This window comes from Sesamum indicum, linkage group LG5 (genome assembly GCF_026168435.1).
Source record: "Sesamum indicum cultivar Baizhima isolate 11 linkage group LG5, ASM2616843v1, whole genome shotgun sequence".
NCBI classification, from domain to species: Eukaryota; Viridiplantae; Streptophyta; class Magnoliopsida; order Lamiales; family Pedaliaceae; genus Sesamum; species Sesamum indicum.
Window position 1 is genome coordinate 16,711,989 of NC_142661.1, and position 19,625 is coordinate 16,731,613.

At 34.0% G+C, this 19,625-nt stretch overlaps 2 protein-coding genes across 4 annotated transcripts; both read right to left on the reverse strand.

The window, feature by feature from the left end:
- Positions 1-1,110: 1,110 nt before the first annotated feature.
- On the reverse strand, positions 1,111-3,052 carry GRF6 (growth-regulating factor 6). Of its 2 annotated transcripts, XM_088880233.1 has the most exons (4): positions 2,568-3,052; positions 2,043-2,424; positions 1,472-1,930; positions 1,111-1,389 (listed from the first exon to the last, which is right to left on the reverse strand). In XM_088880233.1, coding segments are annotated over exons 1-4 (1,041 nt in total). In that variant the 5' UTR covers positions 2,767-3,052; the 3' UTR covers positions 1,111-1,388. The 2 variants fall into 2 exon arrangements, with proteins under 2 accessions (XP_088736359.1, XP_088736358.1); XM_088880232.1 differs by lacking the exon at positions 1,111-1,389 and having other exon boundaries at positions 1,465-1,930.
- A 2,489-nt stretch (positions 3,053-5,541) lies between these two features.
- LOC105161915 (uncharacterized) lies at positions 5,542-18,114 on the reverse strand. 2 transcript variants are annotated; one of them, XM_011079771.3, is made up of 19 exons: positions 17,924-18,114; positions 16,923-17,238; positions 16,322-16,510; positions 16,135-16,218; positions 15,347-15,406; positions 14,789-14,833; positions 14,237-14,436; positions 13,041-13,490; positions 12,413-12,539; positions 12,126-12,323; positions 11,115-11,204; positions 10,785-10,847; positions 9,983-10,057; positions 9,847-9,897; positions 9,266-9,343; positions 8,544-8,678; positions 7,228-7,335; positions 6,572-6,637; positions 5,542-6,057 (listed from the first exon to the last, which is right to left on the reverse strand). In XM_011079771.3, the coding sequence occupies exons 2-19, from the start codon at positions 17,217-17,219 to the stop codon at positions 5,989-5,991; spliced, it is 2,385 nt and encodes a 794-aa protein (XP_011078073.2). In that variant the 5' UTR covers positions 17,220-17,238; positions 17,924-18,114; the 3' UTR covers positions 5,542-5,988. The 2 variants fall into 2 exon arrangements, with proteins under 2 accessions (XP_011078073.2, XP_088736653.1); XM_088880527.1 differs by lacking the exon at positions 17,924-18,114 and having other exon boundaries at positions 16,322-16,517; positions 16,923-17,064.
- Positions 18,115-19,625: the final 1,511 nt, after the last annotated feature.

A 19,625-nucleotide genomic window follows, 5' to 3' on the forward strand; every position in this document is an offset into this window, starting at 1 on the left:
CTAGGTCAATTTTTAAAATAATTTTTCAAAGACAGAAATGATCTTAGGGTGTTTCTGCAATTATCAAAAGATAGAAGGGGTGTCAAAGTAATATTTATGAAAATGAGTAATATGATCCCATATATATTTTTATTATTCAATCTAATTTTTAATTTTAATTTAAATCATTTTATTAACTTTTTTTTTATCTCTATATAAAATTGCATCCTTTAAAAATTAAAATATTGAATTATTTCAATTAATATATAAACAAAATTAGTTAATAGATTATAAGTTTAAATTAAAAAATTATCACATTTGTATAAATTATTTGAAATTAAAAAACTAGCTGTCCTCTATTTTTATTTATAACTAAATTTTACTAAATTAAAAAATAATTTATTATTTTATATAAATTTAATTAAAATTAATAAAATAAATTAATTTATTTATTCAACAGATATTTTAACGAAATGGGGGTTAGGGTGGGCTGGTGGTGTATTTGGGGAAGAAGGGATAATTTTTTTAAAATAAATAATTAGTTATTTTATTAATTCTAATATGATTTATATAAAATACATAAGTTATTTTTAATTTTTATTTTAGTAAAATTTAATAATTTTACTAAAAGGGATAATTTATATATTAATTAAATAATTTAATATTTTTATTATTAAAGGTGCAATTCTATATAGAGATTCAATAAAAAAAATTAAATAATGAAAAAACATGGGTTATGTTACTCATCTTAAAAAATTACTTTGAGATCCCTTCTACCTTTTTATAATTATAAAAACGCCCCTAAGAGCATTTCTGTTTTGAAAAATTATTTTAAAAATTAACCTAATTAACAGGGACCTTTTTTTTTCTTTAAGAATCACCAGGGGCATTTGTAGATTTTAAAAGTTGTCAGAGGTAATTTTTATAATTTTTGAAAAGATAAAAAATAATTTATGTAAAAAAACAACAAAGCAAAGAATATAATTATAATTATTTTTAAAAAATATTAAAGAATTAAAATAAAAAATTCGAATCGATTCGAGAAAAAGACACAAAAAACATAATAAATAGAGGTCCACAAGTAAAAGCTATTATTAGGGGTTTGAAAGGCATCACAGGAAACAGGCAGAAGACAGTCAAGGGATGTATCTTTCTCTTCTGATGGAAAAGTACAATACATGTGGCAGATACCTTTCAAACAAATAAAACTAAAATACTAATACATTGAGAAAGAAAACCTAAATACATTATAATTCCATAGAAAAGAACAACAGTTTCCAGGCCACAATGCACATTTATACCCATAGATCAAACAGGAAACCATTGTCCCACCATCATTTAACCACTCTGCTGCTCTTAGATTCCAGGAAACCTACTTCTTATCTTCATCTTTTTTTTTTTTTTTTTTTTCTGCAAAGAAAAGGGAGAAGAGAGTGCAGCTGTTAGATGATGCTGTAAAGATGTGAGTGTAATTTGTTGACATGATTCTTACCATTTTTGGGTCATGAAGAAGTCATGCAGGGAGTTTGGGGGTGCAGATATGGAGAGCTGAGTTCTGTGGCTTGATGACAGGTTTTCATCTGGATTAGGCCAAGAATCTTTGTGTTTAGGTGGGAGTTCATCAAGGAAGTGGTGCATGACTTTCTTGGGCTGATCATGATCCCTCTGATCAGGGTTCAAAAGCATATCAGTGTTGTAGTAATGGTTTTGATCATGGTTATGCTGGTCTGTAAGGATTTGGAGCTGCTGCTGCTGCCTGTTTTCCAGGCCAGAAGAATATGTTGAACCCATTGTCAGGGGTACCAGTTGCCAAGAAGAATCAATGTTCACAGAGGAATTATCAGAGATACTTCTCGTGGTCCCGGAATTAGGATTGGAATTAGGCTCTGATGAGAAAAATGCATGTTCATCAGTTTCTCGTTTCAGTCCATTTCCAGGTCCATAGCTGTTTCTGCACTTACACTGTTGCAGTCAATAATGTAATCACAAGAAAAAAAAATGATGACAATTTTGAACCAGCTGGAAACACGTTAATTAAGCTTAGCACAAGTGTTTGAGGGAACCTGTAATCTTTGCCTGGTGAACAAGAAGAGTAAGCACTATTGGATTCCAGGAAAAACCCGACGGGGTTTTCTTGAGATGAGAAGGCAATCCCTGGAGGCCTGGAGGAATTAGAGAAATGGGGATAAGGAAAGTGGGATTCCAGGGATGGGTGTGCGTTCTTGGTGATTGATGTGTTGCTGATTGCTTTTGTTGGCGCTTGTGAGAGAATTTCCACAGGCTTTCTTGAACGGTTTCTGCCTCTGTGCATGTGCCTTTCGCAGTACTTGGAATCTGGATAAGCCTCTTTTGAGCACCTCCATTTCTTTCCATCTGTTCTTCTGCACCTCCCAGGCTCAGGGTCTACTTTCCTCCCAAATCCCATGTGAAACCCGTTCCATCCAACTGCAGACACAATCAACACAAAAGTCCCATTTCAAATCACACAAACAAGAATCAAACCATGAAAGAAAAGGGTTTATGAATTTCATATATATATATATATATATATATATATATATATATGAAGAGAGAGAGAGAGAGAGAACTGTGGTGGGGTTGATGGAGTAGGAATTTAGAAGAAAGAGAAGAATCCAGGCTGGTTCTGATGGTGAAGAGAAGATCTTGGGGAATGGGCATTCCAGAGACCATGTATTTGAAAACAAGAGCTTGGTGTTCAAGTTCTTCCCACTGGGATGCAGTGAAAGGGAACCTACTACTTCTTCCACCATTCATCATCATCATCATCTCTCCCCAACCACAACCTGACGATCAGTTCTTGAGATCAAAATCTTCAAAGAAAAATTCAATCTTCAAAGAGGAGGAAAAGGAGTAGTAGCAGTGAGTGAGAAATGAGAATGAGGAGAAGGGTTTTGGTTTAGTGTTGAGAGAGTTAGAGCCCTCTCTCCCTCTGCTGTATTTATTTCAGGGACCAGTTTTTGTGTTGCAGAATCTTCTGTTCATGGATAAAACTAATGGTTCTGATCACGTTGCTGTCATCTCTCTCTCTCTCTCTCAGAGATAGATACATATATACATACACTGACACCCTCTCTCTCTCTCTCTCTCTCCTCAGAGTATGCACTGTACACGTATTATGACTAGTGCAGCAGCTCTGTGGGCATCTGCTGCCATTTCTGCAACTATGCTGCTTTTATGGCAGCTCCTGTCTCTGACAAACCACAATACGGAAATTCATAAACTAAACTACTATATACCCATACTAAAACCAAGTTTTCAGACAAGATAATTTAATTTTTTGGGTTTAAATTACGCTTTATCTAATTTTTAATTATATCATATGTCTTATTCACTCTTCCAAATTAATAAATATAATACTTACTTTCTTACCATTAAAAATACTTTAATTGGATTGTCTTTATATTTATATATAATCTTAATTTAATGCAATTTATCTGTAATATTATAAATAAATATTTTTTTTTATATAAATTATAACAATAATTTTTATGATCCTGTAATTTTTAAAATGAATCAATTCATTTCTTGACATGATTTCTTGTATTTTATGCGCTTTTTCTCTGTTTTTTATTTTTCTTATTTTTATATTTAAAAATTATCGAATTTGATTTGAGTTTAAAATTTAAATTCAATTAATAGATCAATGGTGAGATTTTGTTAATTTCGATCAATGGTATATAATTAAACAAATTTATATTATATATGTAATATATATACAATTAAAATATATATTTTATACATACAAGTAAAATGCCTTTTTTTTAAGAGGACATACAATTAAAATGTTAAATATATATATTTATGCAAATATATAAATATATATAGGGAGAGGGAGGGAGAGCAGCGCCGCGGCAAGGGGGAGGGGAGAGGGCGGCAACGGCGACGAAGGGGGGAGATGTGTGTGCATGAGACTGTGCGGATCATGAGAATATTTATTCTGTACATTTAGCCCCTCTTGATTAAGACGGATCATTAATTGTTAAGATTAAAAATATATAATCATAGTAAATAGGCATTATCATGCCAAAGATGTACTTCCGCATATGCATTAGCACATATGAAGATGTATAAGGATAGTTTGATCAAGAAAAACTTATTTTAACTTGCAATAACCCGGTAATAAGTCAATGAAGAGTAACTACAAATTTTTATACAATTTTTATTTTGCTAATATTAACAAACTTGATGAATTTTGAGTAATGAAAGAATTTATCTGTTGGACGAAAATAAATATTAATGATACTAAATATAATTTTTAAGTCGAGATATAAGTATATCAAACTTTATAAAAAAACAAAACAAAAGGTGTAATTTTTCCAAACAGTAATAATGAATCACCTGAGGATCCAGACCGACACAATTGTCCTAACTCATACATCCAAAAATTTCACAACTTCCGTAGAACAAAAATTTAATTTTTGAGGTTTGGGATGGGAATTATTATTAGATGGAGAAAGTACGAAAACAACATTCATTACAAGACCTACCCTCTTTCTCTTTGATTCATTCGCTTCGAGCCCCAATTTAGTTGGGCGAAGATATATTCGATGTTCCACAATTATAAATATATCCAAATATCGTATATATGTATTGCTATTATTTTATTTTAATAATAATTATTTATTTATTATGTATATTATCATATGTCGATGGTTGATATGTTGATCAATAGGAATATTAATATCGAGATTCATGATGAAATTATAATTAATTTTGATGGAAATATATCTAACTCATCAAATATAGACCGAAACATTACCCTCCCCCACCGTCCTCCTAAAAAGAAGCGTGAAATACCCAATCATGTCTAGAATCTATTTTCTAGTCGGCCGGACACGCTCCGACCCAGCTCAAACTGGGACCCAAAACCAAGACTACTTAGGAGCCCGAGTTGATGATACGTGAACTCATTCACGTACAAAGATTTAGCCTTATAAATACTCCAGCTATTTCAAATAATAGTACATTACTTTTACTTTCGCACTATTTTATGAATTTTCTTTTTGATCTCTCAAACTGATTTAAACATCGAAAAATCTTTACAAAAGTCACTCCAAAGAGCGAAACGAGCTTCTTTGTTTTAAGGTCCCAAACACCCGAGAGAGGTGAATGATGTAGTTACTCCCCTACCAATAATTTAGTTAAAGTTGAGAAACAGTAAATAATAGGACAGCTAATTCAAACTTTATTACATGTTCACGAGTGGCAGAAACAGAAATGTGCAATTACTAGGGAAGCGACAGCTCATCTTTCTCAAAGCAATAAATTGTTTGTCAGTGGGAAGAAATATTAATATCATTGCTCTTCCTCACATTTCCTTTTAACTAACTTTAATGGGACCACTTAACACTCTTAACTAACATGTCTCAACGCTGATTGATATCATCAAATTTTTATCCAATTCTTTTTTTTCTATTTTTAATATCATCAAATACAGTGAATTTTAATTAAAAAAATTATTTATTAGATAGGAGTAAACTCCAAAAATATTAGATGTAATTTTTCAAACCACATAAAATTTATATATAATTACACCAAAACTCAGGAAAAAAGAGTTTAATTATCCATTCTTTTTGTTTTTCAATACACGCACCCATCACACCCACGTGATGTACATACCCATATTTGAACTCAAGACCTCTGGTAGACGATCCTGAGCCCAATCCACTGGATTGTTTCATCGAGGACACAAAGTGCAAATGGTTGGAATACAGCTTGGAAATTTCACTAACAACGATGATATATATACTTCCACGACTCTTGCACAACATTAGGTTTGTCATCCCTTTGTGTCGATTTCTATATCATGAGGTTACATATAAAATGCTGTATGTTATTAGCTTCCTCAACTCTAAATGGTGCACCGACCGTGGAAGAGTGAGTCGGAGATATCACCTTCTGTGTGTGTATTCTTTCAACTGAAGCTGTTGGAGTGTACGCTGCAGGGGTCGCATTCCTGAGAGTTGATGTCCGTTTCGGCTGCTACCGTTATTCCTTCTGGAAGAAAGATAGCAGGAAGTCTGTATGTACAGAGAAGAGCTGTGTGTCCACGAAAAGCTGTAGTTCCGACACATAAACAGGAAAGTTGGGAATGTTAGCATGATACTATTGAGTCTTTCGACACTCAAAAACTAAGAGAACGTTTGGGTAAGCCGATTTAAAATATTTTATAAGCTCATACATCTTATGAGATGTTATTAGTGCTAATCACATCTCATTTTAATAAGCACTTAAAATGTTTGGATAAAATAAGATTATATAACTCATAAGATGTTATTAATGAAAATTTCGTAATTAATATGATTAAGAAAATGAAGGAATTCGTTAAAATTTTAAAATAAGTTAGAAAAAGGAACTTATAAGTTCCTAATATCTTATTTTTAAATCTTTAAGCTCCTCCTTTAAAATATTTTACCAGAGACTATAGGATATTTCAAAGAGCTTATGGGGTCACCCAAACACCCTCTTACTCAAATAATAAACCAAAATAAACGTGAACTTTAGGCGAGTATTTTTAAGGAAAAAGCCTCAACTTAAAAAAGCAGCAAGAAGAATTATACAGAGGGCACACCTTCATAAAAGGTCGACCACGACTGGGAAAAGACTCGATGAAACTCTCCTTTAATAGCAACGATACCTGAAGATCAATGGATATACTGTTGGCACTTAATTTGGTGATAAAGTAGAAAGAGTGAAGTGTGATCATGATGAGTGCCGCTAGTATACTGAATTAAGCTGCAATTTCCTTTTTCATGAACAGACGATATGAGAGGAAGAATTTAGTGATATGGTAAGAATGGCAACAGAACTAACTTTCACTAACTACAGAGTGAAAGATGATGCAAATTTATCTCAGCACGACTTTGTCCAGTTCTTCACAAATTAGCCAGATGAGTTATTCACCATACCAGATTGACAAGTAGATATACGACAGGAAATTAGTAAAATCAATCTTTAAAAGCCCTTGTTTGGGGTTCATTATTTAACAAGAAATACCAAAACTTTTATATAATTAGTTAAGTCTTAAATCTCGGCTCAAGCTCCCAATAAGCTGAAGAGAAAGAATTGTTTGCACCCCTAATCAGTCACACGAACAGTGAACCTTGAAGTGCATAAATACTGATAGCATTTTGTTTCGCTATATTTGATTGAGCAAAAACACACTTTTTGCTTTGAAGAGTTCCAAATCTTGTCATCAAAATACCAGTAATTTTGAAAGAAACAAACCTTGTCATCATTTGATTGAACGTTAGTAATTGTATGAGAACGAAGGTTAGAACATAGCGAATCCAAGTAAGACCGCAACTCTCCTAAGAACCCTTTGGCAGCTTCAGCCTACAAATTTTACAGGCCGAAAATCAAATCAGATAGGCAGTATCACCAATGCACATGAAACAAGAGTAGCAAGCTCTACAAGAAATCTTTCGAACAATTTGACTCGAAGTAAACAAAGTAAAATGCTTATTTATATTCGTTGTCATCTGCCAGTAAAAAGGAGGAAGTGTACTCTTTTTAATTAAATGGCGGAATCTAATTATCAGCTCTTTTGGGGGTATAGCTTTTTTGTATTTTACTCTAACAAAGAAAGACTTTATAACTGTGATTTAAACCAAAAAATGAGAATTCAGGTTGAAGAGTTTCTTTGATGTGAAGATCTGCATGCAGACAATTTCTAGTGCCTTTCAACAGGACAGAAATCCTTGCTGAGTTTCTTGATGGTGTAATTACAAAAGTATTCGCGATTTGTAACAGAAAGTTCTCTACCCTCATTAATGATAGACATCCTCTCAGTGAGTGTCTGAGCTAAATGAATACCTAAATGCAAGTTAAATTAACCCAAACTCATGTATGCGTTAAGAATATAATTATTCTGCCACAGTTCATCTTTACAGCTGGCAGTGAATTTGGCAGGACAATAAGTGAATCTCAATCAAAAACACAAACTAAAGATCACAATTGGAAGATTAAAAGCCTCTTTTTTAGATTTGCCAAAAACGCGCACTTAAAAAGCATCCAAGGCCTTGCCCCCTAACACCCTAAGTGCAAAGCGATTAATACAATAGTAAATTATGTTTGGTGACTCAATTCGTGCAGTCTCTTTTATTGTAGCCAAATGAGCATTTTGACTACAATAAACTAACATCCCTAGAGTAGGTTACCATAAACTCCCTCTATTTATAACTTTGGCATTTTCAGCTTGTATCCCAACTCAGTACCAATAGCAATTCACCAGTCCCAACTCGCAAGAGGGGAAGAAAATAGAAAAAAGAAAATTACTTGTATACTCTTCTTCATTTTGTCCACAAAGTAAATCGTTTTATTAGTAATTATATTATCTTTAACACTTATAGCGTGATGGGTGTTAACAAATAGTTGTCGACAAGTTATCAAACTTTATAATTAGAAAGATGCACCATAAAAGATTTGTGTTTTTTGCACGTGTGTTGAAAAAAGTAGTACCTACTTAATTAGTAGGATCAAACTTAATCTCAAGTCAAATTCTTAAAAACAAAAGGGAGTGACGGCCGATTTTAGCAACCTACCTGCACATCAGTGCACTCATAAACTGGCCTTTTCTTCCCCAAATAACTTTCTCCCACAAGCTTCGCGTGGTAAGAACTAAGGCGTGAGTAAAGCTCTCTTTGCTGAGGTAGCTGGGGTATTGTTGGTGATTTCACCTGTTGACCATATTACAAGAAAAATTATCAGTTTCAACCAGCCGTCTTGGACTAAGAATATATACAATGATGAAGGGAAAGGGAATCTTAGAACTGTGAAGAGATTACTACAAAGAGCAGCATCTCCACATACTTGTAGACCAATTCTTTTTTCTTCAGTCATTTAAAAAAGAGGAAAAACAAAAAAGCAGCCTTGCTGGTTAGGATTTGACCCAAAGGTATCAAAGCCAAAAGAGAGAGTAGCACATATTAAACAATAAAGCTTGGAATCTAACATGAAATTTTCTCCTAGGTATATTAATTCCATGAAGACACACCATCAGTTGGAAATAATTTTTGCCATCCTCAGGATGTAATAGAACTATTTCCAGGAACACTGCCCACCCATTTTACCACAAGGGAAATTTCAGTAGATCCCTCCAATTTTGTTCATCCAGGAAAAACAATCAAATTTGATTGGTTACTACATCCAGATGTAGGACCAATATCATCTACAAGAAACACTTCAATAGGGCATCACTATAACTTGTATGTGAACACTGTATCATTTCTTAAGCAAAAAGTTTAGAATTTAGAAATAGAGGTACCTGGTTTTTGTTTGCATCCACTAAAATGACATTTGGTGACTTTGACTGCACCTCGCTCGTCTTGTTCTTCACCCCCACCTGATCGAAATAAAAAATAAATGATAAATCACAAGAAACCAGGAGCACTGAGTAAATGGTAATGTACCACAGAAGACTGCCCACAAGAATAAACAAAATTTATCATTTGTACAACTAGGTCCATCTAACCTCCAGATAGTCAACCTATTAGAATTGTTATGGTGAAGCGTTGAAGAAAGTCCTAACTTCAACATAAACATGCAAAAAGCTTATATCATTTAAGCAAACACTTAAGTGCACTAACATCCACTTATTTCCTATGACACTGACAAAGCGACATGATTAAAATACAACAGTGACACACGCCAATTCGTAAATCTTTTAGCATATAAACGAACATAATGTGGTTGTAAAAATGCATATATTTGTTTTTAACATTTGAATTTTACGTGCAAAGTAATAGCCCCAAAAAAATCACAAAATGGAAGTACTTAAAAGTGATGGCATTTAAACTACTGAAAATCATTCAAAAGGTCTATTTAGCCCCTAATGTAAACACTTACTATGTACGGGACAGGTGCATCAAGAAAGTCCAGCATGTCATTAGGCAAAACCTGCCATTATTGTCAACTAAATGAAATTGTGCAATAAAATCCAGGAAACAGCTAAAAATATTTACAGATGAGAATAGAAAATTACGGGCATTAACAAGCTTTGCCACTGAAAAGGCCGAATTAGGGGTATAAGAGACAGAACTAAGGCGGACAAAATTCCCTGCACAAGAAAATAACAAAAGACAAGCTAGAATCAGAGAAGAAAGATGTCCAAAATGGCAATGTGAAAAGGAAAACGGAAAAACACACACCAAAAATGGCTAATTTTCCCATCTTCAACAGCCATCCTTCCGTCCTCAAAAGCTATAATTCTAGTACAATCGTTTATTACATTTATCTCATTTTGATATATACATTACATTATACCCCAACAAGTTTCAAAACATTATAAAATATATTTTGGTCGGTAATATATAAGGTCTGTTAGGGGAAGAACAAATTTTAAAGTTCGCCAAAATATTGTGTTGAAGTCAGGATTTTCCGTCCAAAATGTGAATGCAAGGGGGTGTTTGTAAACAACTGCAGTTCCAAAGGGGATTGGGTGCGAATAACCCGAAGAAAAATAAGAAAGGAAAAAAAGAAGCAAAAGCGAATAATAAGAATTTCAATGCTAAGATTATAAAAAACCTGGAAACAGCCAAAACATTTGAATACGGCCAACTTTACATCATAAGAAAACTGTAAGATTTATGTGACAAGATGATCTGAAGCTATTACAAGTCAAAAACAGATCAAAATATTCAAACAACAATACCATAGTTCTAAGAAACATTAAATTTACTGGATACTGAGAAACATTCAGACTAGATGAAAAGAGAACAAATTAGCATTGAATTGATATGGAAATCATATAAGAATTCACAATCAGATCCATTTACAAGGCATACCAAATTTGAACAAACAACCACAATCTGTTTCTCCAATAGAGCCCCAGCAAATAATGTCAACACCTGTAAAAGGCAAATCAATCAATAACTCTAGTGACATACGAGTATGAAAGCATTCATTAAATCTATGTAAGGCAGTGACACTAGACAGTAAATGGATATGCCTGAAAATATGAACAGCCCCTGCCATATACATGTAGCTGTGTGTGCTAAATCTCCAATTCAATAGTTCATTGAATTTATATCATGACTTCAAGCAAGCTGATATGAATTTATTAGAAGATAGGCAAAATAGAAGGAATTCATTTCTCCAATAGGTGATGAACATACATGATCTAGTCGGAGGGAACCACATAAACAAGAAACAGCCCATACTGACAATGCTGCTGCCTCCTCCTCCACCATGAGTGCACTGTGGGCCTACGAGGAGAACCAGTACTTGATAATTACAATTGAGACCTTCAACAGAAAGGATGACACTGACAATCTAACGCAACAGTTGCTCCAAAGTTTAACAAGTTCAGCCACAAATACAGGACAATCTCATTTAATATCTATATTCTTTTATAAAGGGAGAGAACCTAAAGTTAAAATTTGGTCTCTTTAGTACATTTACTCAAATACCTTTATGTTGTATGCACAAATTTTTCATAAACCTATTACTGTAAATTTTCTTCCTGCAATTGTCCTAATTATTAGTATAACAGAACTGATTGTAACTTCAGACCCTAGCATTATATTTAATTGTTTATTTTTGTTTCAGCTATATGAGCAAAAATAGTTCTTACCTTTGTCTCTATCAAAGGCCAAGTCGGAAGATTAGCATGTAGAAAAAAGGTGCATTTTGCATTTTAAAGTTATGAATATACTATCATGAAACACATTATTTTCATTCTACTGGTTCATTCCTTTTTGATACTGTATTTGATTACTGTTGAATATATGTTGTTAGTTTCATAGGACATTACATTTATAAAAATTATTTCAAAGTTATTAAATAATTCCATGAAAAGAGTTGCATAAGTGTTGAATTTTATTCATATTCATTCAAGTCAATCATTACACAAATCACATTCAAACCAATTTCACATTTTCTCTAATTTCGGTAGTTAATTCATTTTCTTCGAAAACAATTATTTCTACTATATTTTTTACTTACACATGCTTTAACATATAATTTTATTTTGCACACACGTCAAATGAGCAGCAACAGTTGGTTGATACATTAACAATTGTCTCCACAATTTGTTATTCAGACGAAGGGTGAAACGCTAGAGCCCTTCTAGGAAAGCAGAAGTGTTTGTCAAACTAAATATGTATAATAATTCAAAACCAGGATACCTCTGCTAATTCCAAACTTGTGTTGCAAGACCTCAAATCAATTGTTGATCCTGCAATGTGTAGAACTGTTTCATCAGGTCTATGATATTCTAGAGGATGCAGGTGATCCAAAGGCTGGAACTTGATTGTCGAGCCACGTGCTGGGCAACTTAATTGGTAATATTCACAGATTATTTGTAGAGATCCATGGTTGCTTGCCTGCAAAGTGGGTGGCCAAACATAGACCACTTCAGTAGCCAAATCATTGTGGCAGAGACCAAAATACACCTTGAGTACAGAATTCCGACCTTTGCCCACTCAAGGATATCACTGTGTTCGCTGAAGATATCTTGGCCAGATGATGATCCCTCTTCCGTTTCTGCCTCATCTATGTCACTTCTGAAATGCCTATCTTCACTTGGAGAACCTTGGAAACTGCATTAGCAGTGAACACATTTTGTAGCATTAACCTGTATCGATCGTGGAATATAGAACTACCAGGAATCAAGAAATCGAGCTATCTATGCAACAATTTTGGGAGGTTTCTGTCAGCTTCGTAGTACTAAGTCTGGACCCAAACAGCTACATTTCACCGAAACCTGTAGGGTATTGATGCATATTGGCAGACAATATAGAGCACTAAACCTGTCAGGTTGTTCTGCGGACCAGGCAAATTTATAACCTGCTACCCTCTATGAATTATGTAATTCACTACAAACCTAAGATTGAAGGGGAATGGTCCCACATAAATTTACTTAAGCCATAAAGCACAGTAAAAGAGCATCTACCTTAGCATCTACCTTTCCTCTCTCCAAAAACAATAAATTGCTATGATATACTTACACATATCAGCGATACATGGAATGATATCCTCTAAATGTAAGCATTTCTGGGATGAAATTAGGAACACTAGAGCCAAGAACAGAGATAATTTACCTGGAGGAAGATTCAGAGCTTTCACATTGCTGATACCGCAGCAAAGGTAAAACAGCACTTGGTAAACGCCTGTCTGCTGATTGTTTGTCAGTAAAAATGTCATTGACAGAGTTATCTACTGGAGGTTCTCCACAAGAAGAAAGCCTTGGTGTTTCAGGATCAAGTGAGACATCACCATCACTAGGTTCCTTCTTGGAGTAGCCATCCCCATTTAAATTTTTATGTTCAATGTGAGACATATCATCCGTCACTCCTCCTGAGATAGAACCACTTGTGCTTGATTGATAAGCTTCAACTATTCCATTTTGCGTGTTGCGTGCTCCATCCTCCTGTGATAAACAACCAGCTTTCTCGTCTACCATTTCAACCATATCATAACCAATAGGTGACTCCAAATCCAAATAACTTATCTGCTTCGTCAACCGTTCTAACCTCTCTTCAGTGAAGATGCTGCAGATCAAATAAACACATCAAGAATGAGCAGTGGCAAGAAAACAATTGTTCTGTGTCAGCTTTTGGATAGTTTTACCAACAATAATTCTGGGGATGTAGTAAACGATCAAATACATTAATATAGTTCTTGAATGGTGAAATACTCTGCATCTTAATATGATGTAGAATGAAGAATGAAAATATATTCCTTCACCAAAAAGTAAGTTGTTTAAACATAGACTAGTTAAATCGTCAAGATTGGAGTGTGTAGCGAAAAATAGAAATAATTAGGAAGTTAGTCCATGTTCTAATACTTTTTCCTCGTGAAGGTTTCATGTGGAACAGAAATCAAATACAGTACCTAAATTCAAACTGACAAGAAACAAGGGATCATCTATCACAAGAATTCAGTGAGAAAACCAAATTTATAAATAGCTTTCACACATTCAGGAAGAAATTTAATGACATATTATCTTGTAATAATTCTACCAAAGTTAAACCTGGGTAATCTTTACAAAACCTTTCTTTAGGTAGCTATTTCTTTCTTTACCTGCCCCCCTTTCCTTATGCCTCATTTTGTAAAGGATGATAGCATGTGCACACTTTCGCAATCGAGGAACAATGTCTAAATGCAGACATGCAAGTAAACACACAGCACAGTGTGGATACATTCATAATACTACAAAGTGCTCCTGAATTATGGGCATAATATTCCATATGGAAGCTTCACATGCAGCAGTGTAGACAAAGAAGTATTCTCAGACCTATTCAAAACGCCAAAATGCAGATCAAAAAATGGCAGCCGTGAGAGAATGCAATAACAACGATGTGTAGTTAAGATATGGCGGCTCAGACTCGGGCAACGAGGTTGCCCTTCTGAAATCATGGAAATCAATCCTGATGGGTTTTGTATGATTTCTTCAGCCAAAACACAGCAACCATAAAGAGTTGAATCATCAGCTACCTGCATATGAAAAGAAATCAAAAGGTCAGACTCCATGTGCATGTGTGGTAGAGAGAGAGAGAGAGAGAGTTAAGCGAACTAATAGTCTAAGACAACTCAGAAGACCATAGTCATCTATGGTCCTACCCAAACAGAGGATAACATTATCTCCCTTAATGAAAAAGAGAAATTTCATTTTTCCCACAAAAATAGATTCTAATTCAAGAATGTTTAAAAAACAATGAAAAACTCAAAAAGCAATCACCCGAAGAAACTAAAAGTACTCTTTTTACCCATTATTTCCATCCAATTATTACAACGGAAACAGGGAACATGTTAATATCCTTATGGGAGCAATAAGTTTTCAGCATACCTGCAGCCGGAAGACAAAGGACAGATCGCTCTTTTTGAGATGTTCCTGTAAATAGCACCAAATGTATTTATAAAACACTCCACAAAATGAAGGCAAAGATTCGTAATGGGCACTGCTGTGCTAGAATTCTGCATGATCAGCTAGCAATGACATGCGCGATGGAGGTTTACTTTCTCAAAGTTCACAACTGAAAGAGAACCTTGGTGATATATTTTAAGAAGGGAGTCAGATAGGGGTTGAACCTACTAATACATGGTTCCGAACAGAGATGCACCACTACTCATTGGAGATGAGAAGAAGATAAACAGAGTATGAAAATAAAAAGAACGTAGGGAAGAGAGTAACAGGTTGGCCGGACTTCCCAGACAATCTGCAGATGTACTTCTCCCAGAAATCAGCCATACTCTTAGGAAACACAGCGATGAAGTGAACAATAATTATACAGACATTTTAATTCAAAGCCCTATTTTAGCTTGGGAACTTTCAATTTTTACTGAAAGAACCATGACATGGATTTTGATAGAAGAACTCAAAGGAAAAATAAGTCCGTTCAAATACCTGTCCCAGGAGTATTTCGTTTAACTCACTCATTGATGGAGTTCTCTCTACAGCATTAACCTGCTATCAGGAATCAATTAGAAGCTCACCACAAAATAACAGACCCACACACCTACTAGATATGATTATGCATGTTCAGAAGTCAGTTAGAGAACAAACAATATCTGTATTTCCTGTTCTTTTAGCTATAGACTGAACATCAGCCCTCTCCTTCCAAGCATTGAAAGAAACATGCAAGCTATCCAATAGTGCAAGAAACTCTGCCAAGAACTTTAATACATCATGCATCAAGCACAGACAAACTCTACAGATTTACAGACTCAACTCACTGATTCAACTAGGAGGCAATAGGTTGTTGACCAAGAAACAGACTGGTTTAAGTTAATGAAGTAACAACTATCACAAGAACATCGAACAAATTATGTTGTGTTTCTCGTAGAGAAATTCCAGAAAGTGTCATAGATTGGACATAAAAGGAAAAAGGGAAGCCTGTTATAATCAGCTTGTAAAGTCCTATAAAATCAACTATACCAAGAAAATGAACAAGAGATCAGATATTTTTTAAAAATGCAGAGTTGCTACAATTTTCAAAACCTAATAGGCTTCGAGTTAGTTCAACCTTCCAAACTATGTTAAATAGATTTGAATTGCAATCAAAATCTGCATTAGCTGAACAGAAATATAAACCATTGTGACCACTCAGGAGGAGGAAAAAGAAAACAGAATTTTAACTTAAACAGAGTAAAACTGGTTCTAAGAGCTGGACAAATCACAGCACTTCATCCCACCTCTACTCCTGCAGGAAAGCAAAATGAAAGGAGATCCTTGTATTTGAGTGGCAGCTGTTTTTCAGGAGGGTAAACAAACAAGACCTGAAAGCCAGAAGAGAAGATTGTTTGTCATTTCTATAATTATCACAAAAGTAACAAATCTTGATAAAGAAATTATGGCAGCAAAAAGAACGCAAATAAGCACCTGAGGCTCAAGAGTAGGTTCTACAAGAGGCTGATGCTGACCACCAAGTGAACTTCGAAATTTCCCTGAACCCTCTAACCTTTTAGCAGAATATAGATTTTGAAGTGCTTGAATATCAGAATTGGGAGGAAGTCCCACAACTACCATGCTTTCAAAAAGCTTAGATGGTTCCTTCCAAACTCTGTGATCCTGCAGACTTTAGTAACATAACGATACGCGAAAAACCACACAGAACAAACTTCTCCATTTGTATGATAATGATAGCATCAACATAAAAGAAAATTGTAAACATCCAGACTACAGGCATATCCAAAACAAAAGGGGAGGGGGTAATTACTTAGCAGTTACTGAGTAAATTGGAGTTTTACTAATTAGAGAAATTAACTTAAGAGAGTGAACTTTAATACTTGATCCTATTATGTGTTCATCATTTCAAAGGGAGGGTGAATAAGTTCTAGATTTCCAAAGTAAATCAGATGGCAATTTCTTCATTATCTGCATGCCTGTTTATCCCGCTTGAAATACTAATAACCAACAACTAAAAACTTTGCCAACTAACAGTTAAAGAGTGAAATAGTGAACTTATGAGAAGAAAGCGTACCAGGGACTGCAATTGAAAGCTAGCCCACTGCCGTTTCTGACTAGTTAGTATTTCTGGGTTGTAAGGTCCACTTTTTACTTCAGGAGAACTGGATAGGCCCTTTAGTATCCTAGAGACATGATGTTGAAGTCTTTGAAGCTGGCTGCTACTTTCAGCTCTAGATGAATATACCACAGAAGGTCGTGGTGAGTGAACAGCAGCCGCTGCTGCTGCAACAGCTCGGGCAACATCTTCAGTTGTTTGCATGAAGAATGATGCACTCCAGCCAGGGCTGCCTGAGTCTTCATCTTTCTCCATTTTCTAAACCTCCACTCTCCTACAAACACATGCAGGTATGAGCACAAGAACAAAGTCTCATTTCCATCAAATGAATTCAGAAAATAAAAGGTCGGGATAAACCGAATAAAGAGATTGTTTTTGTCAAATGCAAATTGTCCGCGTTGCCAAATGAACAAAACAAGAGAAAATTTGAGAAGGAAATAAAAGTTAGAATCATTAAGTTTTTCCTCCCCATAATAACCAAGACAATCAGAGGACTACTTAGGACTCCTCCAATCGGGGAAAAAAAATAGCAACAAGTATATGGTAAGAGAAAAAGAACCAGACTTGCATCCATCTGCCTCTAAACCATAACCTAAGAGAAGAGCATGACAGCAAACACTTATGTCACTTACAATCATTCACCTGATCTTATCTTCTTAAGTAAATTGGAACTCAAAAGATCACAACTTTCCAAAGCAATTCACTGATTTTCACGAAAACCCAAAAACTTTTTTAACTCAGGCTAGTGAATTAACAAATAAACAGCTGATTCAACGCGATTTCAGCTCACCCCACCACCTTCACTGTACGTTACACAAAACAAAAACTTCCATAAAATTCAAACTAATTAAGAAACAGATGAAGTAAAGCAAGAATCAGAACACATATAACAAAACGAACAAAAACAATCACAGCAAAAGAAGTATGAACATATATGATTGTATAGTCCAAGAACCCACCTTTAATCTTAACGACAAATCATGGAGCAGAGAGTTATACGTTTTTGGACTTTGGGAAAAGAAACGAAGACGGTTCAGGCGGCCATAACAAAGAGAGAGAGAGAGAGAGAGAGAGAGAGGGAGAGAGCACTCTCAAGAAACGCGATGAAACTCAAGAAAAAGGCAACCCCCACCGCAAACAAAAACAGCGTGGGCGCATGATGTAATTACCATCCTACTTTTCTCATTAATCCCATAATTTAATGCCTTTTTAATTAATGGGTTTTTAATTTAAGTGATGGGTTTTCAGATTTTTCTATGAAAAATAAAAATAAATTGGGGATTGGGGGTTTGAACTTTGAATATGGGGATGCTATGAACATGGACCCATCACCCATGTAAAAGTCCAAGAAGTGGGCCAATTTTGACCTAAGGATCTGTTTGGATGGGAGCAGTCTTGCAGCAATCATGGTAGGTATATTATTGTCCTATCCTGAAATTTGAAAAATAACATCTAATATCTTATATTAGTCCAATAAATAAATACATTCATTAGTCAAAATTTACTCTGATATTAGTTAACAAAAATGAATTAATATTTATATTTATTTTTTAATTAATTTATTACAGGTCAAATAATTTATTATCTAACAAAACTACCTTTATGCATCTTTCACACACTAATGCATATGAATAGGTATATATTCATCTTTATAATGCTAGTTTGCTCAAAATAAATTTATTTAACCTGTAATAAGTCATTAATAACACAATTGAGAGCAAAAAAGAACTTTCGTCTATTTTTTTTCCTAATAATAGCAAAAGCGATTAATTTAGTTAGGAGGAATTCTTTTAGTAAACATAAATAAATGTCATAAATACTAAATATAATTTTTTAAATTATAAAAAAAATTATATATAATTACACCAAATTCAAAAAATAAAACGATGTAATTATCGCATCATGCTATTCTATCATCCACGGCCTATTTTTTCTAGCTTGATTTTGATCCTAGTTACTATTTTTCACAACTTTAAACAATTCGATTTTTTAATTTGACTCTACCAATTTTTATTTTAGTTAATAATGTAAATAATTTATTTCATATGCTTTTGATGGCCTAATTCTAAATATATAAAAAATAAGTGGGACTATAATTATTAATTTAATATTTACACACCATTATAGATCACAATACCTCCAATACATAATTCCAAATATTAATTTTAGGGGCTTCAAAAATTATAAATGCCAACCCAGAAACGAGTTTAATATCAAATCTTGTAATTCCAATGTAAAATTGGGGAATCAATCTTAACCCTCCTTTAAAAAAATAAAAATAATATAAGATTTTGTAATATTTTAAACAACGACTGGTACAAAAATAATAGAAGAGTTCATCAAATCCAATATAAAATAATTAGAGCTTATATACTCTTTGAAACAGATAAATGTTGGTCAACTTGTTTCAGTGGTCCTTCTTGTACTCTTCAATTTCGGTTTGACCAAATAAATAAAATGATTTTTTTTATTACTTAGAGGGTGTATCTCTAAATTAATTTTTTAGGGCTTTAAAATTCTAGATGTTATTTAAAAAATAAGTTATTAAGTATTTGAATAAAACAACATTATGACGCTCATATATGTTAGTAACAACAGTTCTGTAATTAATATAATCAAAATCGAAGAAATTACTTAAAATCCTAAAATAAATCGAGAACC